The sequence below is a fragment of the Lissotriton helveticus genome, chromosome 11 (assembly GCF_964261635.1).
Source record: "Lissotriton helveticus chromosome 11, aLisHel1.1, whole genome shotgun sequence".
In the NCBI taxonomy this organism is placed as follows: domain Eukaryota; kingdom Metazoa; phylum Chordata; class Amphibia; order Caudata; family Salamandridae; genus Lissotriton; species Lissotriton helveticus.
The window spans coordinates 1,040,174,287-1,040,187,782 of record NC_136072.1 but is presented as its reverse complement, the minus strand read 5'-3'; the positions used below and the strand labels follow the sequence as shown (position 1 = coordinate 1,040,187,782).

The 13,496-nt window shown below is 46.2% G+C and overlaps 1 protein-coding gene across 8 annotated transcripts in view; it reads left to right on the top strand.

Moving 5' to 3' along the window:
- RAD9B (RAD9 checkpoint clamp component B) overlaps positions 1-13,496 on the top strand; it is a 583,995-nt gene that overhangs the window by 555,740 nt on the left and 14,759 nt on the right. For 6 of the 8 annotated variants that reach the window (XM_078667485.1, XM_078667487.1, XM_078667484.1 and 3 more), the window contains one exon: positions 8,046-8,576. In XM_078667485.1, the coding sequence (XP_078523611.1) occupies positions 8,046-8,177 (132 nt within the window). In that variant the 3' untranslated portion in view covers positions 8,178-8,576. Of the gene's footprint in view, positions 1-8,045; positions 8,577-13,496 lie in introns of those variants that run through there. The other 2 variants (XR_013602561.1, XM_078667483.1) reach the window with 1 other exon arrangement.

Below are 13,496 nucleotides of genomic sequence, written 5' to 3'. Positions count from 1 at the left end.
AACAACGAAGAACCAGCTTACATCAAAAAAACACATCACCTTCCACCAATCGACCAGACACCTCCGATCCACCTCTCTCTTCTTCGCAAACACCGAGGCAACAGCGGAGGGTGCTCCTTCTCACAACTGGCGGCTAAGGTCTTGAAACAACCTTCCCCTGCTCCTTAGGTACAGCCCATCTAACCAGGAATTCAGGAAAGGACTCAAGACCTGGCTGTTCAAATGAACTGATCACCACATAGCAGCTAGCATCTCAGCGCCTCAAGACCATCAAGGATGATTTGCAGTGCTATATAGATCCTGATTGATTGATCAACTGATCCAAGCCTCAATTACAGATAGACAGCTAACTAAAGTACCAATATTAGGCTAAGTAACATCAGTCCTAATGGGAAGATGTGTATGATCTGTTTTGGAATGGTAACCTAGGAGAAATGATGCAATAAGCATTGTAAAACGTTGCATGTAGGTAATAATACAAGGTGGAAACAACAGCTCTGAGGAGAGAGATGAAACTCCTAAATGTGACTATGCATTAGAACAGCTGCTCATGTACACTCCTTACCTCAAATCACAGAAGAAAGGTGCACATGAATAATATGATAGTCTAACATTTTGAAGGCCACAGAGTGTTCCATAAAAGACCAAAGTGTTAGGCTACCTTTGTCACAATAGCTTAATTTCCAACCTTCTCATTAATGTGTTCTTATTCTGTGGAATGGCCTGGGCGGATGTGTGCAAACTTAGACTCTCAAGGGCAGAACACTGTGACAGTCAATTAAAAATAATTATTCTGCAAATACCTGTTTTTCTTATTTGATTTGGCCTGCACCTAGCTACAACAGGCTCCAACACATCAGGTCCAGTGCTCCACTTGTATCTTACAGTGCTCAATAAACATTGAGAGAGGTCCAGGTTCCAGATCTGCACATCTCCGCTAAGGGCACTCACAATAACTCTGGCCGGGATTCAGGTATACTTCTGGCTTGAGTTCAGGAACTTTGAGCAACACCTTAATATAGGATGATCTGCAAATTATGGACCCCCAAATCACCCAAGCATCAGCCGAGGTTGGTGATTGATGGTCCATGACGCCGTGACTCTGCGCGTTGGTGGGATTTCTACTCTTTGAGATCTACCATGATCTCCTTTGACTATTGACATACGGACCCACAGTACAGACTTCTGTGTGGTGTAGACTGCTGTAGCATAATTTACTTTTTATGCAGAATTACATTTCATCAAACCCACCGTGATTGACTTTAAGCCCAGGATAAAGGCCCTATAACCCACTGCAGGACAGCGGAACTGTTTAGAATCGTCCTCTATATGTTATTCTTTCTACTCGTTGTTACGACGTTGAGACAAAGTCGGTGGCCCTCTGGAGTTGGAGGTCTTTTTGGCCCATAAATCTATATAATTCATTTACAAAGACGACTGTACACAGTTTTCTAAAGAGCCCTGAGGAAGTTCCTTGCATAGGAACGAAATGCGTTGGCTGTTGTCAAGTGTTTGTACGAAGAAAAATAAAGAACTTGTTTCATAAAAAGTGACCAGTTTGTGACTTCATCCCTGGTGCTGTCTCCACTTTTGCATTGCATTTCGTCTCTGGATTCCAGTGGGACCGAGCTGCAGCAGGTCCCGTGGTGGACTAGCACAGGACTTTACTCAACAGGGGACTTTTTTGATTGATGTGCTCAGCGTAGAGTCAGCTGCAGGTTCATTTGTGTTGTAATCAAATCATGCATACTTCATATAATGGCCCAAAGGGAAATGCCAGCTGACCTTGCAACACTAAAGTTAGATCCCAAAAAGGCAAAGTACCTTCTGTTGGAGCAACAGAATAATGAAAGGATTTATTCTCTCCGGGCCTCCATGGTTAAGTATGATGCAGCCTATTGTACCCACAGTGTTGCATTTGGCAAAATCTTCTCCTCCTGACCCATAGTGGAAGCATTGTTATCATTTTCACCACCTTATTCGTGTTCTCTCACAGCACTTCGAGCATCAGTGGAAATGGTGGAAATACAAAAACCAGTTCCTTCAGCCAGGAATGTATCAAAAAATCTATTCCCCATGCATATGGAACCCTGACACATTTTTGTGGCATCCAAATTTTCTGCAAATGCCCTGAAATGCTTCCCTCCATAAGCAACAATGTTGGGAGAAGGGAAACACTGTCCCACCCATCAATTCCTCACTAGTACTTCCTTGAAGTGCAGAAGCCCTTGCCAAAGATCCTTTAAATTCCTGATTCAGCATCCACAAGAAACAAATCAAGCCTATGTATGGGAACATGATCTTTCAAAACGGGCGATGGGGCCACGCCCCTCTCCTTTTTCTGGAGAAGAAAAGTGTCAGTCAGGCTTAGCAAAGTTCAGTCTGACAGACACTCTTCTTGTTCTGGTCAGGCAGCCAGAAGCTAAACATGCGCTAAATGTGCATGCGCCTGGCTGCCTGCTCTGAACTTTGAGCTTTGAGCTTTGAGCATGACTTCCTCAGCCTGGCAAAAGTACCTCAAGGCCCTCCCCCTGTGACTAGGGAGAGCGTCACGGATTGCCTCAGACCTCAGGGCATCAGTTTTAAGCCCTGAAATGCCCAGGGCTGAGTGTCAATCACTGACACCTCCTCATATAGTGGGGTGAGGTCAGCGAGTCTCACTGACCCCTTCCAACTCTATGATGAGTGAGGTTTTTCCGCCTTCTCTCACTGGCTGACCTAAGATAATCTAGAGAGAGTAGACAGCAGTCCCAACCCTCCTGGGACATCTGAGGTTTTCCTCTCTGGGCATTGCAGGACAGGCAATTTGTATGCTTTTTAATGTTGGGTCGTGTGTGCGTGTATGTATAAATGTATGAATTTGTTGTGAGCGAGTTGTGAATGGGCGTGTGTGTGCAAGTTTGTGAATGCATGGGTGTGAGTGAGTGTATATGTGTTCCCCGCCTTCCCCAAGCCCTGCCAAAATTACTGCCCACCACTTGTCTTCTTTAAGCTCACCATCAGGCAAACTGCTAGAACAAGGAACGTACAATTCTGGTGCTCTCACTTGACTAACTGAGTGACTTGTAGAAAGAGGAAGTAGGTAACACTTATACAGACACAGTGCAAAGGAGGTAACAAATGATGGTGCTTTTCACCGAGAGAACATTGAGACATGATGACTGTTGCAAGGCAATAAGAGACCAGAAAGGAAACCTTAAATTGTTCAGGGCATATGGAGTGATGGATAAAAATAACTCTGGCAATGTTTGTAGTTATGAAAGTAACATAAACTGCTGCTTTTTATTAGGGATGAAAGAAACAAGGACTGGAGGTATGACTCTTTAGCAAATTGAGTGTTAGATACCAATTTGGTCACTTATTATTACTAATAGAGTATCATGCTTGTTCTTCATCGTAGGATGTTCACTGATAATCATAAACTACTTGCGGTGACCCCAGAACACTTTTTTCATGAATAAGGTGTCATTACGTTTTTAGCTGGAGGTAGACACTTCAAAGTTCGAGAATCATGTGTCACCTTCAAAGTAAAAAATAGGCCAGCCCTTTTCTGAATATTTCGTTCTGAAAATAGTCCATTTATATAGTACAAAGGCTACCTTGCATCATAGAGCTGAAAGGTGAGTTACACCACTAAAATTAATCTCTAAATCTTTCCATGAGAGAGAAAATGCGCCTGTCAGGTCAAGAGTACATAAATGCTGAAAAGCATACACTGGTCCTTTCCTTTAACCTATTTAGCAGATTGCATTTCCCATGCACCATACTGGCAATTTGTCATAACCTCAGTTTCTTTTTTCCAGTTCGTGATCAGTTAATCTCAGAAAAATTCAGGAGGTTTTCACCTTTTCTTTTTTTCTTTTTAGCATTTCTCTTTAAATGTGTTTTTTCCAACTTCAATGTAAGTTTTAAGTGGCTGTGAAGATTTTGTCATCTTTTTCATCTCCCTGGAAGGAATTGTGCTTCACAAATGCCTTAACTATTTGTCAAGTGTCCCACGTGTGGGAGGAGTAAGTCACTCTGTGTGTGTCGTCTGCCTGCCCTCGACATATTCTGATAAAGAATGAGAATTTTGTAAAACCAGTCATTCTGCGGTTCGGTCAAATATGATAGGTCTTGATGGCCATATACATTTACCATAGGATAGTATGAGCACTCTCAAAACAGAAACCACCCTCTACTTGAAATTCCTATGTCTTCAAAGAGTAGATGTTCATATTATAGTGCCTTCAGAATAATGACGATCCAGTCTATTTTCAGGAAGATTTCCTCATTCACTATCTTCTTCTACACCTGGCTAAGCCGAACCATCAGTTTTGATTAAAGTCTCCCTTGCTGCCATCACTGCATACAGGAAAGGACCTTCCAAGAGGTCATTCTTCATGATTCCAGTAATAAAAGACTTTTAGGAGGGATTAGAAAACATTTCCTCCTAGACAACAACCTTTTTCAGGTGAACTTAATTTGGTTATCACCAAATTGATGGCTCCTACTTTCAGGCCATACACGATACCTTGTTGCAGCACTTTTCATGGAAGATTGCTTCCTTAGTGGCAATTGCATCTGCAAGAAGGGTTAATGAGCTTCTGTTTTTCTGCAATAGATACCAACCCCCAGATGCATCAAGCATCCATTTTGCGATTCCTTATTAGCGAAAAATAAGGATTCGCTAATAAGGAATAGCAAAATTCTATGCATGAAGAAATCGGTAAAAAAATTGTGATTTCTTAATATTCCTTAATTGCGACTCGCAAATTGCGAGTCGCAATTAAGGAATATCTCCCCATTCATTCCTATGGGCCTAGAGGCCCATAGGAATGAATGGGAAGACATTCTCAATTTGCGATTAGCAATTAGTGAATCGCAAATTGAGAATGCAATTTCAAGGGTGCAGGGGTGTCCAAAGGACACCCTGTTGCACCCCTGAAATTAATCTGCCACAAATGTTGTGCACATACATTCCCTAAGGCATGTGTGTGCGCAACATGAAACTTTGAAAAATGCACAAAAGTGCATTTTTCAAAGTTTTTGCAAATTACCATGATGTTCAACTTCATGGTAATTTGCTCCCCCTATTAGCAAAATCGCTAATTTTATCAGCTGGTCTTTAAGCTAGATCCCCAAAATGCAGCAGCTGAATTTCAAGCTACAATGCTGCACATACAAGGCTGGATGGATCAGAACCAACTGAAGCTTAATCCCGGGAAAACCGAATTGGTGTTGCCTGGGAAAAGCCTTGCTAGTTGGGGACCCCATTTTTGGCCGCGGGAACTAGGCCCCCCTCCTGTACCGTCACCCTCGGTGAAGAGTCTTGGAGTGACTATAGACCCCGATCTTTCTCTTAGGGGCCATGTGGGCACGGTGATTTCCTCCTCTCTGTTTCAACTACGGAAAATAAGGAAGATCGCCTACCTTCTGTCTCATCAAGCCTTGACCCAGGTGGTGATCGCGCTGGTTTTGTCCCGCCTTGATTTTTCTAACTCACTGTATTCTGGCCTCCCCATAAGCCTGGTAAACCGTTTACAGATAATCCAAAATCAGGCGGCGAGATTGATTTACAAGCAGCCGAGATGGCAGTCGGCCAGGATGCTTCTGCGCACCTTACATTTGGCTACCTATAGCAGAACGCTCGGTGTTCAAGACGGGCTGTATAATCTTCAAGGCCTTGCACTGCACTAGCCCTAAATTTCTTAACGGCTTAATCATGAGACACGTCCCCACACGCAACCTTCGTTCCGCCCATCTTCATCTTTTGTCTATTCCAACCATTAAACTAAAACGACTAGGCGGACGCAGGTTTGCTTATTTAGCCCCTAGGCTCTGGAATTCATTTCCACTCTCAGTTAGGAACTGCGACAGTCTCTTAGGATTCAGAAAGACCTTAAAAACCTGGCTTTTTGGACAAACTGATTAAGTCGGATCCTCGCAGCTGCCAGTGTAGGAACAGCGCCAAGAGACCTATGGTGTAAGTGCGCTCAATAAATCTATATTAACATAACATAACATAACTTTGTTGCATTGCATTTAAGGAATCTCAATTTGGGATTCCTTAAATGCAATCGCAATTTAAGGAATCTCAATTTAGAGATTCCTTAAATTGCGATTTTTGCATTTGGGATGATGCATCCCAAATGCAAAAATACCGGTCGCAAAGGGGCAGATTCTGAGAATCTGCCCCTTTGCGACCAGATTTTCCTTTCATGCATCTGGGCCATAGTCTTTCACCATTAGAGAGTAGTTTTGTTTTGAGGACACATTCTTTCTTTCTGCCTAAAGTAATTCCAGACATAAACCAGATAATATATCAGCTAGTATTTTTAATGGTGCCTCTTTTCAAGCAGAGAGACCTGCTGAGTCCCCTGATGTCGGAAGAATCCTAAGAGTCTGCTTAGATAAGACAAAAGAACTACATAAAATAAATCAGCACTGAATCAGCCATGGGCCTATCCATACTGGCAGCTGAGAATATGTGAAAGTAAGAAATTGGGTTGTTAGTTAAGGGGGGCATGACCACCCACATTAAATAATAAACACAGTTCTTTTCAGGATGAACATCTATAGTCACTAAATAAACGTTTCTAAGTCCCAGGTTTTCCGGGCTGGTAGGAGAAGTCCAGCAAGACACAGGCAGGGGTTCTGGGGCATCAGGAACAGCACTTGGGTATCAGGACTCACTCCAGCAGAGGCCAACAGCAGGGCCTGGGACAGGTCCAGTTGGAACTGGTCAACTGTGCAGTTGCAGGAAATGTGTCTTTTAGCTTGTTGTGTCAAAGGCAGGAGGTCAGTCTTGTGACCCTCAGAGTCCACTTCTTCTTTGTCCAGAGAACTGTTCCAGTCTTTATGGGCTCGTCTCAGGCACTTTGTCCAGAGAACTGTTTCAGTCCTTCAGGGCTTTTCTCAGGAATCGGACCCAATGTGTTGAAATCCTTCTCCCCGTGTGCAAAGCCTGTGAGCCCACCTCAAAGGTGTCGCCAGTTAAATGAGCCTCTCCGCCTCTGTGGCCGTTCCACACTCGTCTGGGGGCATCACATAAGTGGTAAGAAAACCGAAAGGACGTGAAGTCACCAGGCAGTCCAAGGATATGACCTTTAATACACAAATAGGCAGAGGGTTGATGGATAATCGAGGGAGCACTACTGGGTCGAGAATAAACGTTGTATCAAAGGTCAATTAATGTTACAGTTGGCTGTTTATGATAACAGTGTATTTGTTGAGGAAGATGAAAAGTAATGGATATTTTATGAGTGATTGCCTAACTCTACAATTAAAATAGCGTCTAGGGCAATACATTTGAATAAAGTATGTAAATGGGAATATGCGTTTGATTTTCAGGTTTGATTTGATAACAGCAATTGTAAAATTAGGCAAAATAGTGTATGTTGATTGACTCCTAGCCAGTTGTTATCTACTAGGGAGATTCATATTCAGAAAGTGAGATAAGCAGATAACACTATGCCTATTGACTTGGAGTAGGGTGAAGGAGAGCCAATTTGGCGTTTCTTCGTATCCTCGTATCCTCAGACTCAAAACTTGGTCAGTAACTTCCTGAGAGGATCCCCACCTTTGGATAAATCACCTAAGTAAAACGTTTTGTAAAATGCATAATTATCTTTCCTGGCGGGGTCTTTTTCCCATTTCGCTGTGGCATATTTCCTGTGCCAGGTGCAACCCTGCCAAATCTCCTTTTGTAAATGAATGGCATCTACCTCTTTAAACATTTTTTTACCTTGTCTTTATTTCTTTTTGCACTTAAATTGAAGAAATCTTAACTCTTTTGTGTGCTTGTCCTACCAAATGTTACTACTTTTCATTTCATTCGGAATGTATTGACAGGGAAAAAAAACATCAGGCAATGCCTTTTTCTACTGGTATATTAACAACACATTAATAACTGGTCACTGAGTTTTTCTTGTAATGGTGTTTTAAGAGCTAATGTTGTTGTGCAATGACCATAAAAAAGTGAGAGCAACTTCTTTCCGTGAGTATTGTACAGATATCCATAGCGTGTGTTTTAAAAATGTTTTTTTTTTTTTTACATTTTATAGTTCTGTTCTCTGTTCTTTGGAGCAGTCTCATCCAATCAGCAAGACGACCTCAATATGACATCCTATAGCCTGGCCACAGCAAGCGACAATGAAGAAGATTTTAACAATGGTCAAATCTCGCAGACATTCTAGTGTATGCTTCGGTAATAAATAATGTTGCTAATTCCACATTTCACTTGATCAAAAGTAATTTAAACAGGTGACATACACAGCTGTTTATTCTCCGCTCCTTTAGAAAGAAATCCACAAATTGAGCAAGTGTTTTTCCCAAAGTTTGTATTCACTTTTCTGTGGTTTGTATCAGGAGCAGCTGTTGGCAATAACCTGACTGACTACTTCCAAATATCTAACATTTCGTTTTAAAGACGCAAATGCACGTTACATTATATATCAACTCAAATCACCTTTTTTTGGGCTTGTATTTTCCCAACTGCTCTTGCAACCTTGTTTATGAAACAAATAATTAAAATGCTTCTATGCAATATCATTATTTTATGTATAAAAATTAAATTAAAATGACTGTAAGCTATATTCATTATTTTATGTGTGTCTGTTATGTTAGGAGTTTACCATGTGCTCAAACTTTAAAGAGTGACTTTATTTTAAAGACTGAAAATAGTAAGACAGAAAGCATAACATTTCCAAATCATCGTTAACTCTCTGATAAAGGCTGCCGAACAATACTCAGGTCTTCTTTGTCATAGTCCTTACAGGTGAGTTTAATCTTCTACCCCACAGACATTACTTACCAAGCTCGACTTCGTATACTTCAATTCCAAGCTGCCACCTACCCATAAGTATTGAAATATATAATTTTCTCCTAGGCACTTCCTGCAATAACTAAGCTACCGGTATGCTTTTTTATTCTTGCCCGAGTGTGTGGAGGTGGGGGAGGGGGCATTGTGGGGGGGTTGGGCAGAAGCTATTAGCCCATTGATGAATCAGTTACTGAATATCTACAAGACTGCCTGTATCACCCACAAAGCCTTGCACTCCTCCTCTCCTCGCCACCTGGCGAATAAACTGAAACTCTCTGGAGGCTCTAGACCATCACGTAATGCGGAAATCTATTGCTTGAACCTCCCACTTTCAAGAAGGAAAAGTCGATGGCCCAATCCTTTTCAGGCAACGCGGTGAGAATCTGAAACTCTCTTCCGCCTCAGCTCCGTACCACCACCTCTTCCCAGGCCTTCAAAACTGACCTCAAAGCTCTCCTCCTTCAAAGACACTTCCAAATTTAATTCACACCCTCTCTGTTATCTGAAGGAATCCCTCCTTTATAGGAAATTCTGTTCTACATGACTATAGAAGTGCCTTCCCAATGTGTTCTTGTGGGTTGAGAGTTTATTGCAGTATTATACTTCTACTTGTATTGTGTACTCCTTTGTAACATGCACACGTCACTTTCCCTCTTGAAATGTATCGTTTGCTACCTCTTGTATTTTGTTTGCTTTTGATACATGCACAATTGCTACCATTGCCTCATGTAACGTAACGTTTGTTCTTGTGTTTTGAGTATCTGCCATTTAGTGCAGTATTATACCTCTATTTGTACTTTGTACACTTTTGTAACATACACACGTCACTTTTTTCCTCTTGTAACGTATCGTTTGCTACCTCTTGTATTTTGTTTGCTCTTGATACATGCACAATTGTCACTATGTAACGTAACGTTTGCTCTTGTAACATGCTGACTTGTAATTTTTCCTCATGTTTCACTACTGTTCCTATTGTGAAGCGCTCTGACACCTTCGGGTAAAGTCTGCGCTATATAAAAACGCATAAAATAAATATCTCTCTCTCGTCGACCACTGTACCTACCAAATAGAAACATGTGAAGGTTATCCTGTTGCTGGGGGCGTGGTTTGGCCGGCTGCAAGATGGCCGCTTCTTGAGTGGGCTCTGCCGGCCAAGCTGTAGAATCCGACATAATCCGCCAGGCATCCGCAACTAACCTCCATTCCAACGCTGCACTCTGTTTCCCCTGGCTGTTGGAGCTGATCCGCCTCGTTGCGCCCCTTCAGTGAGGCTCGGGGGACGAAGATTTGGCAATCCGGGCCGGCACAGGGCCTGCGCTCTCGGGCCTGCACTCGGTGGCCTCCTCTGCTGTGGTACTCGGAGGCCGCCTGTCATTCCTGGCGGCTCGAGCGGATCCTGGGACGGCGTCTGGCGGCATCTGGTGAGTGGTGCAGCCTCTTTGGCTCGACTGGCGGGGTTGGGGGCCCGCGAACTGTTCCGTTCAGCCTGGGGCGCTGCACCGTGGGGACTTGCGCCTGGTAGGCCCCCGTGTATTCTGCATCCAGCAGCCGCTTGCACCCGGATGTGGCGGTGTGGACGGCGGTCCCCCCGCGGCTCCCCGCTGGTTCTGTGCCTTTGTTTGGCAGGCTTCTTATTTGCCTCCCGGATCGCTTGCCATCCTGCGCATTGCCCACGTTTGGAGCCCGGCTGCTTGGTGCCCGGCTCCCTGGCTGCTCCTGTCATCCTCAGCCCCAGGCCCCTCCTCTGTGCATCGTTGGCCGGGGATCGAGTCTGGCTTGTGGCCGTCCTGCCACACTCCCCATCAGCCTGGGCTCTGGCCCGGGGGTCGGCGCTGGAACTCTGCTCCCCCCCTCTCGCTGCTGTGGGCCCCGTGTTGCTGCCTTACTGGCCCGTGCCCTTCATCTACCGTCTCCCTGCCTCCCCTCCCTGGGGGACACCGCTGGAGCCCGGAGCCTGCTCCCATTACATCTGCGCAGCCTCTCTTCTTGCCGCCATTCAGGGCTGTGGACGTGGACTTTGCCCCAGAGCGTCAGTCTTCGCCTCTGAAGGTCTCCTCGTCTCTGGCTGCTCCCTGATTTGACGTGGGGCCCCTGCTACTGTCCTGAGGCTCCTGCTGCCATTTGGGGCTCCCTCCCTTCCCCAGTCTGCTTCACCTTGGCCTGTGGTGTGCTAGCATCATCTCTGCCAGCATCATCCCTGCCCTCACACGGTGTGCCGTGGCCTGGCGGCATATTGTGGGTCACCCAGGCTGTTGTGATCCTACTGGGCCGTGGCCTTCCTGTGGCGTCCATGTCTGGTTGGGTCCCCAGCTCACATTCCATTGCTGCTCTTCGCTCCTGTGGTGGGCCACGGGGTGAGGTCATCGTCAGCCCTGCTGGCTCCCCACCTTGGTTTTCCTTGATCTCCCCGGGGCCATCCTTCTGGACTGTTGTGGTCTCCCTTGGGGGTGCTCTTGCTTGACATTCTCTTTGCTGTACACTGGCAGTTCCTAGTGGGAGGCAAGTCCCTGTTCCGCTGGACCTCCGGCTCCTCTGTGTTGGCCCCACCCGTTATCGTCTGATCCTTCCAACATGGGGAAAACGGACCTTAGACAGCCCAGGATCACATTTGACCTCCGAAGATCTTCGAGGCAGGACGGTGCGTGTTCGGAGGGCGCTGATTCTGCTGTCACCAAAGAAGCCCCCTCTGCCCGGGATGGCAACCTCAAGGCCATCATGCTGGATATCAAGTCAACAGTGACTGGCATCGCGACCCAGCCGGACCAGCTCTCAGCCCGTTTGGACTCTGTCAAGGCCCGAGTCGACTCTCACGACAATCGCTTACTCCATGTCGAGACAAGGGTGTTGGATGCCGCTACACAGGACCGCCAGAAATTTCTCCAAATGGATAAAATATTGGCAGTCATCCGCGAGAAGAATGATGACTTGGAGGCCCGTTCCCGTTGGAGCAACATCCGCATTACGGGCCTCCCCGAATCCACCAACATATCTAAAATGGAGGACTTTGTTGAACAATTGCTCAGGGAGCTTTTTGGAGACGTACTTTCATCCGTGTTTATTGTGGAGCACGCTCATTGTTCCCTCGGCCCGCGTCCTGGTCCCGGGCTGCCTCCGCGGCCCATAATAGCAAAAATCTTGAATTATCGTGACTGGGACGCCATCCTCCGGGCTGCGCGGGACAAGGGCGCCATTAACCACAAGGGCAACTCACTCTCCTTCTACCCTGACTACACCCTCACTGTCCAAGCGGCCCGGAGAGAATTCCTGCCTGCTAAGCGCCTGCTACAGAAGCATGAGGTATCATACTCCCTGGCCTACCCAGCCAAATTGAGAGTGTTTGACAGGGAGCTAAAACACTTGTCTTTTCTGACCCGAGGGAAGCTATGGTATTTGCTAAGAGACTTGATAAGGACGCACGCTCCTCTCCTCCTACTTCTCAACCTGACGGATCTGGTCGTCTCAGTGACAAGATTGACTGTGCAGATTCAGTTGGTTTTTTATTTAATTCCTGTGTTGGATGCCTAACACCATTTCAGCTTGGCCACCCTGCTTTCTTGCAGGGGTGTATGCCAAGCCCTGCCATGCCTCCACGGGATAAGTCCCTGATTATTTGTTGTCCTTCCCTTTCCTAGTTGTGGGTTCCTGGGGTGGGGTGGTTGGAAACTCAGCCTAATTGGGGGTTGGAGTGGCTGGGGAGTTTGGGGGTTGTTCCTGCGGGTTTCGTTTTGGTTGGGGTGCTAATGATGCTATGTTGTCCCCTCTAAGTTGTGGGTCGTTTGGGTGGGGCGAGTGGTTTTCTCAGCCTGTTTGGGGGGTTGGAGTGGGGTGGTTGGGTTTTTTTCCTTTTGGGTCAGCAGGGATGTTTTGGGGTGGTGGGTGGTTGGCATTGTGGGTTTTTTCCTGTTTGGTTCTTGGCACTGCATCGTGTTTCCTGCACAGCACCGTCACCAGTCGGCTCCAGTCTGTACTCTGTATTGGTTGGACTTTTATATTGTGCAATGTCCTCCGACTCGTCTTGATTGTACTCACGGGTTACGTATTACGGTTCCTTACGCTGCTACACTGGTTCCTCCTTTGCTTCCTGGGCTGCGCCCTCAGGCGGTCAGGCATGTTTGGCGATTTTGCCACCCGCCGGCGAGCTTCGCACTCTTAGCCACACTTGCCAGTCTGACGCTCAGGCGCGTTGCCCCAGCTGCTCTGTAGGTGGGACCCCTTTGTGTGCTGTCTTCCTTTACCCGCGCTACTCCCCATTAGCGTTTCCCCTTGCTTCCACCTGGCTCCCATACTCCACATATGCACGGTAATGAGCTGCGTTGTCCATTGTCCGCGACGCAAGATGCTGCTCCCTTCCCAGCCCTCTAATGGCTGACACTGTCTGCTGAACTTGGAATGTCCACGGCCTGAATGACTACCGCAAGGCCCGTCTGATACACTCCTATCTACAGCGCCACAAGGTGGATATTTGCCTCTTACAGGAGACGCACCAGTTACCCGGCTCTGTCTCCAGACTTCACTCTCGCTACTGGGGGGAATCCCACTCCTCAACCTACTCTTCATACGCCGGGGGAGTCTCCATCTGGCTGCGGCGTGGCCTCTCTTGGCAGATCTCCCGGGTTCTTCTCGATCCGGAGGGTAGGTATGTAATGCTCCATGGTCTACTACTGGCCCAGCCTGTCACGATTGCCGCGGCTTA